Below are 20,229 nucleotides of genomic sequence, written 5' to 3' on the forward strand. Positions count from 1 at the left end.
ATTGGTCGAAAGTAAATTGAGCTCAGACTTCAATTTATGACGCCTATTATGCAGATCCGGTGTCGGAGACCTAGCATTTTGTTCATCCAATTTAGAAATCTCATTAGCCAGAGATATTTGTTTTTCTTTGGAATGTTTTCTTTTAGTAGTGGCATATGAAATAATTTGACCTCTTATATATGCCTTAAGAGTCTCCCACACTACTGAGTCTGAGACCTCCGGCGATTTATTGATGCTTAGAAAAAAAGAAATCTGGTCAGCAACAAAGGAAATAAAGTTCTCATCCACCAAAAGTGAAATATTAAAACGCCAGTTCCTCCTAGGGGAGGGCAAATTCAAAAAAGTCAGATCAAGAAGAAGAGGAGCATGGTCCGATATGATAATACTTTGGTATGTATAGGATTGAACACTGGGAATTAAGGCGTTATCGAAGATGAAATAATCAATCCGAGAGTAAGAATGATGGGCGCTCAAAAAAAGGGAAATTTTCTTTTTTTGGGGATTCAAAAACTGCCATACATCCGATAGGCAATACTCTTTTTTGGTAAATAGAGGATTTATTTGGGGTGCATGGTTTAGAGGAAGTGCGATCCAACACCGGGTCCAAACAGCAGTTAAAGTCTCCCCCAAGTATAAGAGAATGAGAATTTAGATCAGGAAAACGGGAGAGAACAAGTTTGAAAAAACTGACATCATCGAAATTAGGGGCATAAAGATTAGCTAAAATTATATTTTTATTGCATAAAGTGCCTGAAACAATTATATAACGTCCATTCTTGTCTGATATAATATCATTTGGGACAAAAGGGACATTCTTATCAACCAAAATAGCTACGCCTCTTGCCTTTGCCAGAAATGAGGAGTGAAAAATCTGCCCGTTCCACCTACAGTTGAGTCGAGATTGGTCTACACTACGTAAATGGGTTTCTTGCAAGAAGGTAACCTCGGCTTTAAACTGTCTAATTTGAGCGAGAACTCTGTTTCTTTAAGCCTTTGACATTCCAGCTCATGAATCTCAGCTGTCTACCCATTCAAAAAGACATCAGAGGATAGTGAATGAAAATTGGGAATATAAAAATGAATAAAAAAATAAACTACAAAAATGAAACTAAAAAACAACAAAAGAACACCAAACCCCGAAAATGTAAAGCCAGCATATCGCCACCCCATAGAAAACTCCGACCCTCCCACCCAATCAACCCGACCCCCAGAACACATTGCAATAACAACAAAACTAAATTAAAAAATTTAGGAGTACAGTCATTCTAAACAATCAAAACTCTGATAAAAAATTAGCCTTCCTATTACGAGGTGATATTTGAGGTGATTTACAGGGGAATTTTGTTTTTTACCTTTGTATTTACCTTTTCATATGTTTATGAGGCTCAGAGGTGACATGAGTGCAATAAAAATCATAAATTCATGTTGAGATTAATGTTTTAGATATAAAATTTTGAATACAGAAATATACATGATTTAAACAACTGAACAGATCTGGCAGCAGGTGGCAGCAAGAGACTGATTTAATTACTGAATCATATTATTCATCTGATTCGTTCGAACGGATGGTTCATTCGGGAATAAAGCAAGTGTCTGTCTTTATGAATGGGAAATTGAATCATTTCACTAGATTCGTTTAAAAACGCATGTTTCATTCATAAACGGAACACAGCTGTGTTTGAATGGAGATGCGCGCAGTTGTGACTTGTTTCAGACCACTTTTGACGACGAAATGGAGCAAAATCAGGCATAGTGTTGTAGTCAGTCAATGTAAGTCACTTAATAACAACTTCTTGTTTATTTAACCGCTGTATTAAATCAATAGCTCATTTACAAACTCCCTTAAAATGTATTAAAAGCTGTCAGTCATCTTAGTTCGCGATATCACAAAGCTCTATTATAAACAACGACGCTCTCTATACTGCGCAATCAGTCTCTTATTTACACTCTCTTTATTTATGAAAGGATTCGTGAGATATGTTTATGATACATTACTCTACGTTGCAAAAGCACGTAGAAACCTTTGAAGCTCTGCTGAGCGCAAACGCAAATATGCTGGTCAGTCGAACATGGTGCTCCTTAATATTTTTTTTTACAGTCGCACGTACTAATTTAGTCGCAAAATGCGAGTGAAATGGTCGCACTGTAGAGCCCTGTGGCTGTAAACTAAATACTGTGTGCGGCAGTGTTGTTTTTGACAACCATCTTAGATTTAGTCTTAGTCTTAGTCTTTTGGACTAAAATGCTTCTTAGTTTTAGTCAAATTTTAGTCACTTCTATATGTGATAGTTTTAGTCCAATTTTAGTCGACGAAAAGTCAAAAAGGTTTTAGTCTAGTTTTAGTCAAAAAAAGGGAAAAAAAAGTAGTCTTTTAACAAATTAATGTAGGTCAGTAAGTATTTTGCTGTTGGGTAGTGTCACTTATAAGTTCTGAAAATAGCAGATCTATAGTTCAACACAATGTGAGCTTCCGGATCGACTATTTTCACCAATAATTACAATAATGAAGGAATGTTTTAGAACATAAAAGACAAACAAGGATGGAATGCTAAAACGGCTTGCCATACTAGTATAGCAGAGTATTTAATGCTAAAACGGCTTGCCATAGCGTCAGATACTTTTAAAGTTTTAATTGGCATGCACAATAAGCGGAAATGTCATGCATTTTAAACGTCTGACGGACCACCCACTAACATTTTCGTCTATTCTCGTCTCGTCAACGAAAACTCACACACGTCTCGTCATGTTTTAGCCATCAACGAGCCATTTTTATCTCGTCATCGTCTCGTTATCGTCATGAAAAAAAGTGTCGTCAACGAAATGATCTCGTCATCGTCATCGTTGACGAAAACAACACTGGTGTGCGGCATCCGGAAGTGCAGGCTGCAAAATGCTTGTGCAGCGTTACGCATAGTGCGTAAACATTATCGAGCGCTTATCGAACTGTCATTATCGTTTTATCGAGAAAAAAAAAAAAACTATATCGTGATAATTATCGTTATTGAATTATCGCCCAGCCCTAGCAACACCTCTAGTCAAGACAATGGTGCACTACCTCTGATGTTAAAAATCAACAAATCTCTTTTGCGAAAATCAGATGCCGGCCTTTTTTTTTCTGTGGCGTGCCCTTGTGGAGTCAGTTTTTGTCATGAGTGCGTGTCAGGCAGCTGCTCTCTGAGTCTGTAACAGACCCATTGACGGATTCACTCTCATTTGGCAAACAGGAAGGAGGGGAAAATGGAGGAAACAGATTCCACAGTTCATTCCTTTCAGCTGGCCCAGTGGTCTCGCACACAGAGACGTTTCAAAACCTAATCCCCCCACAGAAAGCAGCCCTGTGCTCCTAACATGCCCCTCATTTCCATAACACACACCTGCCTCATGCTTTTGTTTCTGTGTGAAAAGCTGTTGCATGCAGCCGTCCAGTCTTTTGTATGTGTGTGTAACGCTTTTGTCTTATGAAATGTTCAGGAATATTAACACTGCATGTTTGTTTTGGTCTAATATGTCTACGTTTGTGTATCTTACATTTGCAAAAACAATCAAAGCAATCTTCAGTCTGATTGGCTAGCGTTCACATCACACGCTAAAAATATCAAAACCACTAGTGGCTTTTCGGTTGACTAGACAGTCATCATAACCCACTCCTACTCAGTAATTTTGACCAGCGTTTGAGCAGTTCTTGGGGTTTCACATACAGTCCCTCTTTTTGTCCTTGATCTTGTGTGTTCATCTGGCTGCTGGCTGTACACACAAACTCCTCTGTACAGTTACATATTCAGCAGGAAGAACAAAAATATCAAGTTAGGACTGCGTACAAAACTCCAAGTGAACTGAGAAACTTAATAAGGAAGAAACTTTAGAGGTGTGAATTCCTGTCATTTTTTCAAGTACCATTATAGTTGCTCTTTCTTAACTTCCATCTCTAATGTCTTAAGGCCTCAAAAATGTGGAGAATTCACACTTAAACATTCGCAGAAATATATGCCAAGTTTTGTCTGTGGCTTCCAGATTTAATCTAGCCAGTTGTTTTGCTTTGCTAACGGTCAAACCGTTTTGAAAACTTGTTAGGCGTTATTAGACTTTCAGTAACTAATCACAGTAAGGTTAAATTTGTTATTAATGCTTTACACTGTATCCTAAGTAAATGCGACGCAACAACTCTAGCGACAAGCAATTTGGCTGTCCACACCAGAGACGACGTGACAGAATCACTGAAATATCACAGCCATTCAGAAGCACTCCATGCACTCCTAACAAAATCTACAAAATCTAATTTAAGGATGCACCGAATGTTAGGCAACCGAAATTATTTGGCCTGAAAATAGCATAAAAAACTCTTTCATTTGTGTTCGGGCGAAAAAGCTGAATAAATTATATGCGACAATGATGTGACGCAATCAAATAGAGGTGTGCACTAATGCAGCAAATATGTCGGCAGTGTGGAAGCATTTGAAATTGTCTGAGAAAGACGCAAAAAATCATTACAAGCACCGACAGTGAGAGACTGTTTAGTAACACATGTCTTCCATTAGAAGAGAAAGGGGTGGCTGTTGCTGGTTACTGTATGATGACTGAAACCGCAAAATGGCCTTAAACCATTAGTAAGTAAACTACAGAACATTATGTTGTATAATACACACACAAGTTGTATTTATTCTGACAGCGCTGCACACGCTCCTTAGCCAGGGCTCAAAGTCCAAAGCGCGAGGGAAATCTGCATGATGAAAATCATTCATAAATTTGCTGCTGTCAGCAAAAAGTAGTAATGAGGTGTTCTTGCGGGTTTCCGCCAAAATAAAAGTCACCATTCATAAATGTTAGCATTGTAATTTTACCGTTGTTCTGTAAAATATAATAAAAAAGTAAGACAAAAATAATGATAACAACCATTACAAAGGCTCTATTAATACATTTATTGTAATATTCTCTTTTATTTGTACATTAAAAACACATGCCTGATTCAAGAAGGGGGTCATAAAAATGGCCAAAGAATATTATTTTACTTATTAATTTTTAGATAAATTGTGCTTTGTTGGTAGGCTATAATGTCTACTAGAATGTTAAAAATGGTCAGTGTTAAATAAATATTTTTAAATTGTTTTTTAATTGTTTTTTTTTTTTTTTCTTTGAAAAGCAAGACAAAACTGTACAAGTAAATATTGGCTGTTTAATTTATGCAATGGAGAAAAAAATTGGCAAAATACATGTGGGGAAAACACCATGTTCGGCAATTGAATTTTTATTTCGGTGCATCCCTAATCTAATTCATAAATATGAAACCTTTTTAACATTATTAAAAATGCGTGACTGATACCATCTTTGTCATGGAAAACACTTTCAATTTCCATTGAGTTCGCAGTTTTGACGTGCGTGTTTGCTTTAATTTATTTTCAAGATCTGAGGTGCTGTGAGTTATCTATTATTGATTTCAGTATGGCTGTAAATGTACCGTATGATATTCAAACTCACATTATACGCTTTTAACATTAAATAAAACACATAATCAGATTATAATTGTCATAGTTTGTGTGTTGTTGTTATAGCCGTGACGTCGCAGAAATAGAAACCATTTCTAAAACGAACTCTGATTAACATGGAAAAGATACCTTTTATCATGTTGCGGCGTCGCATTGAATGCAGTTAGGACACAGTGTTAGATGCAACAAACAAAAAGTTTTACAGCATTTATTAATTTGTTAAGATATTAATTACATAGAACACATATCCACCTTATTTTTTCTGTAAATTGAATGTGTCTGGCTTTCGGTGTCATTCGCTTCCAGCTATTTTTTTGGCTCTACAAAACAAATCCTTGTATAATAATAAATAAAAAAATCTCTCTATAGACGTTTTTCCTGAACACGGAAGTAAGTCCGACTCTTAACTGAAAGAATGCTTTGCATTTCCGGTCTGCATTGTTTCTAGTCAAATTAGGGTATATTCCGAGCTAATAAACTAATGTTAAACTTATTAAAATGTTTTTAAAAAGCACATGGCTCCATAGCGCCATCACTTGGCAATGTCGCAATGGCCGTCATTTGTCAGTGCCACACTTTAATGAGTGTGTAGATGACACGAAGCAGCGGACCTTAGCTGCATTAAAAACAGATGGACGCTATTTGAATGGGTTCCTATGGAAACCGGAACAGTAAAGCATTCAATCTGACGTTAGAATTCGTAATAGCGGCGCTCATCGTTTACTCAGGAAAAAGGTCTATAAAAAATAACACATAACCCATTTCAGGATCTGTCATCTCAGTGTGTGCCATCTTTTGACATAATCTGTTTGTAATGTCATTTTGTGTTTTTACCTTGTCGGAATGGAATACTACTTAATATTTTTATTCCTCCAGTTTTTTTTTAGACATATGAAACGTTTTGTAGTGTGCAACAATAATTGTTTTTCACTCACTAAATTAAAAATGCAGCAGTGATATCATACTGCTATTATTGTTTTGCAAAAATGTCAATTTTTGAAAGTCTAATCCCATAATAACACTGGAAATTGGAGGTTATGTCCACTGTATTGTGGGATATCTTACAGTGTACTCTGTTGTATACTGCACCTTTTAGCAAATGTGGGCATTCCATGTGGAATTTGGTGCTCTTTATACTGTACATACTAAAAACAGTAGTATAGGAGTATTCCATTCCGAACATAGCCTTTGTGTTTCTAACCCAGAGCGTGTGGCTATATTCTGTAATGCTTTTGTTCTCCCATTTAAAAACTGCATGTGTTTAACAGGCATTGTGTGGAATGTCGCTCTAATCCCATCTACCTTACTTCCAGATGACAAAGAAACCTCTCAGGCTGCACTGGGATAATTACTATGAGAACGAACCGGTCAGTATTGAAATAATGTGTCGTTGCTGTACAGAGAAGAGTCGCTGGCTCCACAAATCACTTTCCATAGCTTTTCCTTTGCACAATACACCACTCCCATCCTCTGTGTGTGTGTGGGGCTCGGGATGTAATTAGTGTGCTCACTGCATCTCACTGGCTTTCTCTTAGGCTGTGCATATTGTTTGGTCATTGTGTTTGTGAGGTGTTCCCTGATCTGGGGACATGGCAATTCTTCTGCTTCTATAAATAGTTTGAACTCTGGGCATCTCGGTCAGATCTCTGTTGCAGAGTAAACACTATAGTTGGTCAGATAAGAGTGATAAGCAACAGTACAAACAAGCTTTATTTGCATTGGGAGGGTGCTACAAATGTAAACTTGAGATCTTACACTCAAATGAAAAAGAGAAGTGATCCCAGGGTTCACTAGCTGAGAATTTAATGGGTTAAATACTACAAAATAATACTGTTGATACAATACTAACAGATTAGTATTTGCTTGATCAGTACAAATACCAGTCAATTTCATTTGATAAATCTTAAATCTAATTAGTTAATTGTTAATGCTAATAATAATTAGTAAATAATAATAATAAAGGATATAGTTTTCAAATTGTTTTCACATAGTGAATCTTGGTCAAGTGAAAGATAAGTAATTCATTAATGAACAAAGAAACACAAAACATAGATAAAGTGACAGGTATATTAGTCGGCATCTACAGTGCCTTGCGAAAGTATTCATACCCCTTCATTTTGTTCACATGTTGCTGCCTTATGTTAAACTGCTTTAAATTACTTTTTTCCCCCCATATCAGTCAATACTTCGTACAAAATAATGGCAAAGCAAAAAACAGTTTTTTTTTGTCTTTGCAAATTAAAAAAAAAAAAACTGAAATAAGTACTGAAAAGTATTTATACCCTTGTCTGGGACAGTTAAAATTCAGCTCAGGAGCATTCATATTGCTTGTAGATGTTACTACACTTTGAGTGGAGTTAACCTGTTGCAAAGTCAATTAAGTGAGTACATGTATAATTTTTTTAGGACAAACCTCTTAATAAAAAGGTCCAACATCTGAAAATGCATATACGAGCAAAAACCAAGCCCTGAGGTAAAAAAAAAAAGGAGCTCAGAGAAAGAAATTCTGCTGCACTGAAAGTTCACAGAAGCATGTAGTCTTTGTTACCCTTAATGGATGAAGTTTGAAACAACTAGGACTCTTCCTAGAGCTGGCTTCCTGGCCAAACTGAGCAATTAATAGAGAAGGGCTTTGGTTAAACTGGTGACCAAGAACCTGATGGTTGAGCTCCATGATCATATGTGAAGATAGGCGAAAGCTACAGAAGGACAAACATCACTACAACACTCCGATTGGGCTTTATGGCAGTGTGGCAAGACTCAATCCTCTCCTCAGTGAAGACAAATGAAAACAAACTTGGAATTGGCAAAAAAATCATCTAAAGGACCCTCAGACTGTGAGAAACAAGAGAGCCTGGGATTGAACCCAGACAAACATTTTTGGAGAAACCTGAAAATGTGTGTCTGTCCCCAATCCAACATAACAGGGCTTGAGAGGTGAAGAGGTGAGGAGAAGAATGGCAGATATTTGCCAAATGCTGATGTGCAAAGCTTCTTACCCAAAAAGACTTGAGGCTGTAAAGGTGCTTCAGCTAAGAATAGAATTTAGGGTATGAATACTTATGCAATATACTTAAATTTTTTATTTGTAATAAATTTAAGAAGTTGTGACAATTCTGTTTTTGCTTTGTCATAATAGCGTATGCACTGTAGATTGATGTGGGGAAAAAACGTAATTTAAAGCAGTTTAACATATTATAGAAAATGAAGGGGTATGAATACTTTTGCAAGGCACTGTACACTGAAACTTAATAAAAAGAACAAATAATTAGTGTAGATTGACCCTACATTCATAGAGCAGTGATCCCACCTCGAATATGCAGTTTAGACAACTTTTACAGATCAAATATGAAATATTTTTCACAGTGAAGATTGTATGTTCATTACTCTAACAAAAATAAAAGCTTCACAACAACGTTTTCCTTTTGTTTTGACAAACTTGATAGATTAAACGAAAGTTTTAATTATAGTAAATATGTAAAAGTTGTAAAATCCCTTTTGAATTCACATTTTAATAGAGAATTTCCTGCTTCACGTTTGATGGCGTGACTACACTTCTGATGGTGATCTGATTGTTTAGTGCTGTAAACAGTTTTTTCATGCTATCGGAATCATGAAAAGCCACATACTTTAGATTGAGCTTGATTTCAAGAGGTTTGAGATAAACTTTAACACTCTACACGGAAACAGCTCACACAAACCAATGACCAAAACAACACAGGTTTGTCGGCATGATGGTTGTTTTTGATATGGTTGTTGTATTTCCTGATTGTTAGTTCAGTGTCTTCATGCTCTCTATCAGGGGTCTCAAACTGTTGCCCCCTGGATATGGCCCCTAAATGTCCAACAACACTAGATTGCTCATGTTATAATGAATTTATTTACAAAGTTGAAGTGACACAGTTTTGCTTCTCTTTATAATGTGCTGCACAGCTACTTTTCTGAATGAAACAATTGTTTTAATTACAAATATCATATAAATTAACACTATGCGTTTTAGAGCTTGGTATCATGAGGCCACTAAACCTAAAAAGCATGAAAGATTTATTAATAATTCTGAAAACACTATAATCATTGAATTATCTTTATTTTAGGCCTTTTCTCCACTAGTTTTGATATGCAGTTAATTGTTATTAATAAAATTCATTAATTGGCATATCATGTTATTAATTTGAGGCCTTGTACAGTTACTATATAGGCCTAGTTAAAAGTCTAAAAATCTAAAAACACTTGCAGACACTTGCATTTGTTTTAACTATATAACTGTCCCTCAGTTAAAAAAAAAAAAAAAGATAATTAGTGGCCCCCAGGTAATTTGAGTTTGAGACCCCTGCTGTCTATATCTGGTTTTGGACTTCCTGTGGCGTGTTTCAATTCACAGTGTACGTTATCATGAATGATTGTTCAAATAAACTGCAATCAGAAGGTAAGTGATCGTAAAGTGTTAAAGTTCACAAGACAAGAACAAGAAACATGAAGCTTCTGTACAGAACTGTTTTGGCATATCCATGTCATTTTGCTTCAAAGCCAAAGCGTAATATGTCTGTCTGTTTACTCAGGTCTGTTTTGTTTGAGAATTTTACGACGTTTAACATGAGAAAAAGCTTTTACATTCTCTCCCCTGAAAATGTGAATGAGAAAAAAGAAAAACAAATAGTCCAGACTTGGTTTAAACCATAAAGCTTATAGAGTTTCAGCACTGTTTGCCTTTCCACTGCTCTGGTATGCTATAATTTTGGCATCAGTAATGAAGCGAGGCGATGAAGGAGACACTGTCTCATTAAGGGGAGGACGTGTGTGTAAATTTGACTGTGTTGTTGTGAGTAGGAAGCAGTTGTTCTGCCAGCTGGAGCAACCGACCACTGTGAATGGCAGAAGTCTTGCTTCCAGATCTCCTTCACAGCGCTTTGCACCACTGTTGTGAAAGAGCGGTTAGAAGTGCTGACAGGCTTTGAAATCATTAACTAGAGATGTGGCGCTATAAAATGATGGCCAATATTATAAGTAAAAATAGACATCATTATTAATATGGGCCTGCTAGGACCAGTAGCTTTTTTAATATCTGCAGTGTTGGCCAATACAATATATTTTTATACAATATACAAGACTATAGTGAAAGAGCAGTTAGAAGTGCTGACAACTCTTGAAATGATTAACTAGAGATCGAGCTATATAAATTATGGAAAGTATTATATATCAGCACTGATACTGAGAGGGAAAAAAGCATTTAGCCTAAAGCTCCAGTTTAACAAACTAAAATAATTTGTACATTTAATGAAATTGCAGAAAAAAATGATCTAAAAAAGTAATATTATTTAAAATAATAATTATCAATATGGACTAATTGGACCAATAGCTTTTTTAATTTTACTTAAAGTTTATATATGTTTGATGTTTTTTTTTTTTTAAATAAGTCTCTTATGCTCATCAAAGTTTCATTTATTTTACCAAAATACAGGGGAAAAAAGTAATATTATGAAATATAATTGCAATTTAAAATAACAGGTTTCTATTTTAATATACTTTAAAATATAATTTATTTCTGTGATGCAAAGCTGTATTTTCATCAGCCATTACTTGAGTTTTCAGTGTCGAATGATTCTTCAGAAATCACTCTAATATGCTGATTTTTGGAACCTATAATATTTTTTCAGGATTCTTTGACAAATAAAAAGTTAAAAAGAACCGCATTTATTCAAAATAGAAATCTTTTCTAACAATATAAGTCTTTACTGTAACTTTTTATCAATTTAACACATCCTTGCTGAATAAAAGTATTAATCTCTTTTTACTGACCCCAAACTTTGAACAGTAGTTTATATTGTTAGAAAAGATTTTGAATGTTTTATTCATCAAATAATCCTGAAAAGTCAGGTTCCAAAACGAACTGTTTCCAACATTAATAATAAATCAGCGTATTAGAATGATTTTTGAAGGATCATGTGACACTGAAGACTGGAGTAATCATGCTGAAAATTCAGCTTTGCATCACAGGAATAAAATCTATTTTGAAGTATATTAAAATAGAAAACCACTATTTTAAATTCCAATAATATTTCACAATATTACTGTTTTTTCTGTATTTTAAATCAAATAAACAGCCTTGATGAGCAGAAAAGACAAGACAAGAAAGGACAATCAAGCATTAATATAGAATTTTACAAGCCAAGTTAAGAAACCAGACATCAAGGACAATATTGTCTCAAATTTGGCTTAACTGGATGATAGCATTATAATGGCCAAAATAGTTATGGTGTATGTTAATAACAATACATTAAGAACCACAGATCTTGCAGTTGGGAAATCATCATTCATGCTGTGATTTCTGAAAGTATAAATTAATTCATCCAGATTTACTGTGGGATGGTGCACATACACAGCTTAGCTGAAAACGCTTTTCTTGTTCCATTTGATGGAATGAATCAAGTCATAAATTGCTACTTTTCGTATTGCCTTTGCTGGTGTGCCAGATTTCCAACGTGTGTGTAAAAAGCAAATCACTCTGAATTTTCCACTGCATGGGCAGAACATGCATATGCTAACATTCACCAGGGCCCTAATTTTCAACCAGGAAAAATGTGGCGGCTCTTGCTTTTTTGACCAAACTTCATAATGACATGGTGCTCTGAGTCAATCAACCAAACCCTGACAGTTTCTCTCTGGAGCGCTGGCAGCAGATAAGCCTCCAAAAAGCAGTTCTACTGTACACATTTGTGTTTGAAAGCATACAAGCAGCTGAAACGCAACATAGTATTAGCTAATTATATGTTAATGTACTGTAGCATTTTGGAAACATTCATAGAACATCATGTTTATAAGCATTTTGAAGAGATACTAGAGGTAATTAAAAATATATGATTGCAAAGCATAAGGAAACCTCAAGACTGTAGCGTGATCTGGTGTTTAATTGTTTGAAGTGCCCGGTAACCTTTCTTTTCTTGTTGAAACCAGCAGGATTGCTTCACAGTTGAAGGGGAGGATCTTAAACACGACTTTGAGCGCTTGCAGCTGGCTATGGAGATGGTGGGCTTTCTTCCCGCCACGCGAAAACAGTGAGTTCAACCAAAACACTGACCCCCTCATGCACATACACAAAAACATTGCATGCAATGTTTGACTTCATTAGTTATAAGTCTTCATTAAATATGTATTCTTTAATATTCTATAATTATATAAATATAAATATATATACAGTCAAGCCCGAAATTATTCATACCCCTAACAAAATCTGACTTAAAGTTACTTTTATTCAACCAGCAAGTTTTTTTTGACCGGAAATGACACAGGTTTCTCCCAAAAGATAATAAGACGATGTACAAGAGGCATCATTGTGGGGAAAAAAAATATTTCTCAGCTGTCCAAAATTATTCATACCCTTTGCGAACTGTCACAGTCTATGGGAAAATCCAAAGTTCTATACCATTCCAAATAGTCCAAGCTGTTCTAAAGCATCATAATTAGCCTGATTCATTGGGAACAGCTGTTTTAATCAACTCAACAGATGAGAAACAGAAGCTCTTTGCTGTTGGTTTGACAAAAGACAAAAAAAATACAAGACGTTCTGCACTGTGAAAAATCTCAGAGGACGTGGTCGGAATCCAAAAGTGCTGGCCTGGAGGATAGTGAGAGAGGCCATCCTGATGAATCTGGGCTCTGCTGGTGGCAACATCCCAAGGCAGACAGTCCAGCGGACACTGCACACCGCTGGGTTCCACGGACGCAGACCAAGGAGGACACCACTTCTCCAGATAAGGCACACAAAAGCCTGCTTGGCCTTTGCAAATGCTCATCTGGACAAAGAAGAAGACTTCTGGTCTTCTGTTTTATGGTCAGATGAAAAATAAATTGAATTGTTTGGCCACAATGATGTAGCCTTTATTTGGCATAAAAAAGGAGAAGCCTTCAACCCTAAGAACACCATCCCCACTGTCAAACATGGTGGTGGGAACCTAATGTTTTGGGGGTTTTTTTTACAGCCGGTGGTCCAGGGAACCTAATCACAGTAAACGGCACCATGAAAAAGGAGCAATACATCAAAATTCTCAACAACAACATCAGGCAGTCTGCAGAGAAACTTGGCCTTTGGCACCAGTGGACATTTCAGCACGACAACAACCCAAAACACACAGCAAAATTGGTGAAAAAGTGGTTAGCAGACAAAAACATTAACGTTTTGCAGTGGCCCAGCCAGAGTCCTCACTTAAATCCAATTGAGAATCTGTGGAGGGAGCTAAAGATCAGGCTGATGGCAAGGAGACTCTTCAACCTGAAAGAGTTGGAGCTCATCGCTAGAGATGAATGGGCAAAAATACCAGTGGAGACATGCAAAAATCTGGTCAGCAGTTATAGGAAGCGTTTGATTGCTGTGATAGCCAATAATGGCTTTTCTATTGATTGTTGAGAAGGGTATGAATAATTTTGGACATGCCACTTTTTGTTCAAATGTAAATAAAAACTGAGAAATATTTTTTTCCACAATGATGCTTCTTGTACATCGTCTTATTATCTTTTGGGAGAAGCCTGTGTCATTTCCGGTCAAAAAAAACTTGCTGGTTGAATAAAAGTAAGTTTAAGTCAGAATTTGCGAGGGGAATGAATAATTTCGGGCTTGACTGTGTGAGTGTGTGTGACCTGGGACTGTCAAGTGAATAAGACCTGGGGCTGTCAAGCTCCAAAATGACCAAAACTAAAACACCATAAAAAAGTATCAGAAATGTGCTGTGTGACCCATATGATAGCCTTGTTACGACAAATCAAAAATTCACCGAATATTTTGACATCCATACTAGTTTTCATGCACATTTATGAAAGTTTGCGACAGTAATAATGTTTTGTTCGTATTATGTTAACCAATGGTTAACATATTGTGCTACTAGTTGGGGAGATTTTTAGTTAATAACAAATTCAATTTAAGTCTGTTCATCACAAAGATCACTAAGAAGCTGTCTAGACTTCCTAGATATTTTTATGATGCTTTTATGTTGTTTTTAGAGCTTGAAAGCTTTAGTAACAATTCATTGTAATTGCATATAAAAGTACAGAGTTTAAATTTGGGACAGCATGTTGATTTAATAAATGATTACAACATTTTTCATTTTTTGCAGTAACTTTTGCTTAAAGTTCATCCAAAAATGAAAATCCTGCTATTAATTACTTACCCTCATGTCGTTCCAGACCCATAAGACCTTCGTTCATCTTTGGAACGCAAACTAAGATATTTTTGATGAAATCTGATAGCTTTCTGACCCTGCATAGACAGCAACATGATACTTGAACATGGTAGTTGTGTTTCTGTTTATGCTGGGTTAGAAAGCTCTCAGATTCAATCAAAAATATCTTAATTTGTGTTCCAACGATAAACGGGTTCGGAACGACATGAGGGCGAGTAATTAATGACAGAAATTTCATTTTTGTTCTATATAAGTGACCATCATAAAAAAGGTATGAAGATGATATTTGTTAAATACTCATTTGTGTCTCTCACTCAATGTGATTTTTTTTTTCTCCCTTGCAGGATTTTCTCTTTGCTGTCAGCTATCCTTCATTTAGGGAATATCCGATACAAGAAGAAGATATACCGGGATGACTCCATTGACATCGGCAATCCTGAAGTTCTGCCTGTAGTATCAGAGCTGCTTGAGGTACAGGATCATTAAATCACAAAACACAATAACTCTACTATAAGCATTGTCAATAGAAACGGATGTTATTTTATTCTGAACCTGAATGGCCTTCTTTAGTGAATGCAAAAGGAATTTTGAAAAACATACAGTACTGGTCACTCTTTTCAGCATGATACAGTGTAATACAACTTTTATTGGATGTTCCCCATACAAATAGCTTTGCTTGATGTATAGACTGAAATTTAGGTCATTATTCACTGATAATGTTTACCTGCAGTGTGCTTTTTACCTGAGAACCAGCTCTGCCAGTGAGTCATTGTGTGTTAAACTTAAGAGCTGATTTCTAAATTAATTAAACAAAAACACATAATCTCAGAGTAGGTACTACGTTTGTTGAAGATCGTACTTTGCGACCATTATAAAAGTACTTTCTATATGGGCCATTCTACAGAATTGGTGCAAACTGCTGTCCCACAACCAAAAACACATTTAAAAAAGCATTTAAGTATTCAAATCTTAGATGTTTACTAAGATCCTTTTATTATCTATTAAAACCCGCAATAATATTTCAAATATCAGTAAGCTTAATGTATATATGAAATCATTATTTAGTGGGTACTTGCTATTGGGAGGTGGCTGTCCCGAACCCTAACCCCTAAACTTCAACTTATGAAAATGATACTGAAATAATTTTTTGCATTTTATTCCATTGCTGTTTTTAAAAATATCTTTTTGACTTTTAAACAATTATTATTATTATTATAATTTTTTTGTAAATTGTGTAAAAAAATGCGGCCCACATTTTCATGTCACTACCGAAAACTACCGAAACTCTAGCTCTAGTTTAGCTTAAGCCAGGATTAGGCCATAGTTCAATTAAGACTTTTAAGTAATTTTTATAAACATGCCTTAGGAAAAAACATTACTGGTGTGCACCTTGAGACAAAACAAAGGCACTGATATATTTTAAGATCAGTCAGTCAAGTTTCTTTCAGTTGAAACAGCTCAGACTTACATTTTAGTCTACGACTAGGCTTAAGTCTTGTCTATGAAACCGGGGTATATGTTTTAGTCCATTGGCTGAGACTTTGATTTTAACTACACACCTACATTTATGATCAGGAAATATTTGTGTCACTCTCTCTCTCATAGCTACATGGTGAGTAGATAGGCCCAATATTTTGAGATATATGTGTTCAAAAGTATGAAAAATCTGTGTGTAACTTTAAAGAATCTCACTATCGAACACATTTTTCTATAATTTAACACCTTTTTAGGAGTTATTCTATAACATTTAGTTTTTATATGTGTACAACTATTCAGAATACTTAAAGTATACTTAAAAAAAGTATATGAATCCTTAAGTTTGAATTCAGTATGATCAACTTTTTGCCTTTTACGTAGAAAAATCGGTTTAAAAACGCAACAAATCTCATAAATCATACTTGAAATATTGTTAAAATAGTAATTGTTATTGATTTACCTCTAAAAACTGTTTGATCAAATAGAAAAAATATATATATTTACAAAGAAAGATGTATGCACTCTTATTAGATCAATATAACCCTTCTTATTAAATTTCTGTATTTCGTTTCGTGACAAATTTGGGGAGAGACAAATATTCCAAAACTTCCTGAAAATACAATATAAGTATTAACTGCACAATTACTAGAAATGTGAACCTTGGATATTATACAGTTTTATTTGTGGAAAAATATGCTTCTGGTTCTATGTAGAACCAGTTCTGTAGAATGAAATCTTTAGGATAGGCTCAGATCCACCATGTGGCCATTATCAGGTGTGCTGATTTACAGCCATTCACAGCTCCTAATATAATAAAGTATAATAAAGTGTCCATCAAATGCGCTCTTTGGAATCTAGGCTAAGTAGTAGGTCATCTAGGTGCTTTCCATCTCCTGTTTTATGAATACTGTTAATTCAGACAAACTGCTTTTTGCAAGAGACTGCAAAGGCAGATAATTTTCACTGAATAATGAAGATGTAGAAAATAGCATTTCAAGCGCTTAAATATTTATAATATATGTTCAGATTTGCCACATTCTCCGTACACACATTTCAACATACTTGAACAAATTTCTTGAAAAAAGAAGAGGGCTGGGTTACTTTTGCACAGGATTTGGTCAGCAAACTGGCCTACTCAAGGAAGTAGATTGAGTTCCTGAATGAAGGCCATGGAGCCCTGTACTGTGGGCCTGCAGGAAATAGGATGTGATTGCCCAGAGCCTTTGAACTCAACACATACATAATGTATGTACATACCTCTCTATACCAGGACCTCTTGTGGCCTAATAGCATGATCAAAGCAAACCTGGCCTTTATCTTTAGACACACACCTTCATGAATCTCTCTGAAGAAAAGAGAGAATGAACACTCAAGTGTTTTTACACAGTGAATGTGTGTGTGTGAAGTGTGTAGGCTTGCTTGCGTCTTGAAAACAGTGTAGTATATGCAGATGAGGCCAGTCCAGAGCTTTGATGAGCCCTTACACATCTGTTCACAATTATATAGCTGAATGACTCAACATCAGGGCCAACGAGTTTATATAATTAGTACATTAGATGTAGACATCTTACCCAGTGTGCATAAACCAGACACATATTTTTCACAGTTCACTGCTAGGTTCATTTCGCTCCTTTAATGTGTTAATGAACAAGTGTTGAGGTCTTTTGAATGTCCACACTGATTTAAAACAGTTGTGTTGATATACAAAGTGCTGAGGCAATATACTGTGGTTTATTTCTTTATATTGTTATAGCGGTATTGTTTTTATTTACTATATTGTTATTAGAATGCACCAAAATATTGGTAGAATATAGATGTGATGAATATGACTGACTTGTTACTTTGCAGTTTCTCTCTGCAACCCAAAAAGCCAGTTTTCTGAGTACTACCGGATGTTTAAAGGACAATTCAACATTGCAGGCCCCAAAGTCAACAATTGAAAAGAAATCTTTCTCACGGCCATTAGTACTGCTTAGTGCTAGTAATGTTTAGCTCCTTGTCCATCTATGATACTAAACACTGGCTGCAAAGCTGTAGTGCGATCCAAATGTCTTATTGCTAAAGAAACTAGACATTTTGCGATTTTAGTGCAAATGAATTCAGATTGTATGAGTGTTAATAGTCAAAACATCTGTCTTGTATCGTAATAGGTCAAGGAGGAAATGCTCTTTGAGGCCCTGACAACACGAAAAACAGTGACAGTGGGCGAGAAGCTGATAGTTCCATACAAACTGGCTGAGGTAAGCAAAAAAATGTCTTTTAATTTAATTTAAATGCATTAACTTGATTGGCATAACCAGAATGAAGTCATTTAGGATAATTAGACAAAAGGTTGTTAAAAGTCAGGCAGACTGAAAAGTTTACTTACATTGGACTAACTTTACAAGAGGCGTCATGACCTAAATTTAGCAGTTCATCAAGTTGTGTGTTATTGTTAAGGACACAAAAATGAATCATTTAAAATGACTTAAATGTGGTATTATAAATAGGAGCACAGCTGTGGTGCATGTTAATGTCTTTTTCAGAATAAACCAGATGGAAAGAGGTTCATGTAAATGTAGTCAATGTCTAAATATAAAGTCCTTTTGCGGTCTGTTTTGGGTCCTTCCTAAAGAGTTCCTTCGGTTTTAATTTTTAACATTTCTAATTTTCTTTATTCGTCCCTTCACTAAAGTGAAGCTCGCAGTGCAGTAATATGTTTCTCAAGGATTTTTTTCATGCTCCATCATGATAATTAGAACCAGCTATTGGATTTTCAGAGCTTTTATCCAGCATTAGGACTCTATTCTCCTGTCATCTTTAAATAATGGACTGGCAAACTCTTTTATTAAAATCTTTTATTAAAATCAGAGTCACCATTTGCGTTGACTTAATAAAATCCTTCAACTTCATATGCTTACAGATTTAAACACTAAAATCCTTGTAGATATAGAGTTAAGTCATTCATATAACCACAAATAAAAATTTTCTTCCCTTCCAACTAAAGCTGGTCGATGTATTATACATTCTGGAGATATGTGCTATTTGCTGGCGATATTAAATTAACCTACATTGTGAATATTATTGATTCATAGTGGCATTTATACTGTATATAAGTATTTTTTTTTTTTACCATATAAAATATATGCATCTTTTGTGCCAAATTATCACATTTAATTCTAAAGTCTAGTCTTAATGAGTGAATAATGGAGTCATTAATTCATAATTTTTTTTTTTCAAATGGCTGATTTCATTCCAGAATGAAGCTAGTGACTTTCTTTGATGAACGGGTCATTAAAAGAATATTCAGGGAAAAGCAGCACAATTGCGTGTGTGATATTGTTTAAAATATCATATGATGTAAACATAAGACAAATGCAAGAGGCATTTTAACTACATTCTAATTGGATTCATCAACTGTTCACTCTCAAAATGTTTATTTATTTATTTTTTTTTTTGGTGGCCAGCTCTCACTTTGTGGCCAACTATTATCATAGACAATACATATCCACTCCCCTAATACAAAGACAATTGTGGAAATATAGCTGTAAGCAGTGATTACCGGGGTCCAAGTGCTTTAAAGCATTTCAGCGCACATGAAAAAAGACATTACATATTATTTAGCAAGCCTGTAACCACCTAAATCAGTGATTTAAAAAAGCATTTTTAGCAAATACAGGTAATCTGCATTAGAAATATGATTTTTTAAAAACATTTATATAACGTTCCAATCTCTCTTAAACTTTGCATGCCTGTTTAGAATCATCTGTTGCATGTGCTCAACAGGTTTTGTGAAGTTTTGAGTTTTTGATTAGGATTTATAGGCTTTTGGGTATATTTGGACAGGCCCCTTTTCTAAAGGACTCTGTTATAGCTTCCCAAAGAGCTAATTTTAACATTTTTTTTTTCTTTTGCTAATTATGGCCTAGAAAGCCCAGAGAATTACCCTGGAAATCCAGAGGTCTCGCGAGAGCACAATTTGAATTGTCTCTGCAAGACACTCTGGCATCGAGCAATGATGCAGGTTACTGCAATACGTAAGCAATAGTGGGAACCAATCAAATCGGTGTATCTGATGTAGGCGGGCCAGAGGCGAGCTAAGCTGATGATGACAGCACTGAGAC

The 20,229-nt window shown here is 35.4% G+C and overlaps 1 protein-coding gene across 1 annotated transcript in view; it reads left to right on the forward strand.

Annotated features, from left to right (window-relative positions):
* myo9aa (myosin IXAa) overlaps window positions 1–20,229 on the forward strand; it is a 119,783-nt gene that overhangs the window by 57,085 nt on the left and 42,469 nt on the right. The window contains exons 5-8 of the mRNA XM_073836549.1: window positions 6,794–6,847; window positions 12,432–12,532; window positions 14,995–15,121; window positions 18,277–18,366. Of these exons, the coding sequence (XP_073692650.1) occupies window positions 6,794–6,847; window positions 12,432–12,532; window positions 14,995–15,121; window positions 18,277–18,366 (372 nt within the window). The remainder of the gene's footprint in view (window positions 1–6,793; window positions 6,848–12,431; window positions 12,533–14,994; window positions 15,122–18,276; window positions 18,367–20,229) is intronic.

The sequence above is a fragment of the Garra rufa genome, chromosome 3, assembly GCF_049309525.1.
Source record: "Garra rufa chromosome 3, GarRuf1.0, whole genome shotgun sequence".
Taxonomy (NCBI): Eukaryota; Metazoa; Chordata; class Actinopteri; order Cypriniformes; family Cyprinidae; genus Garra; species Garra rufa.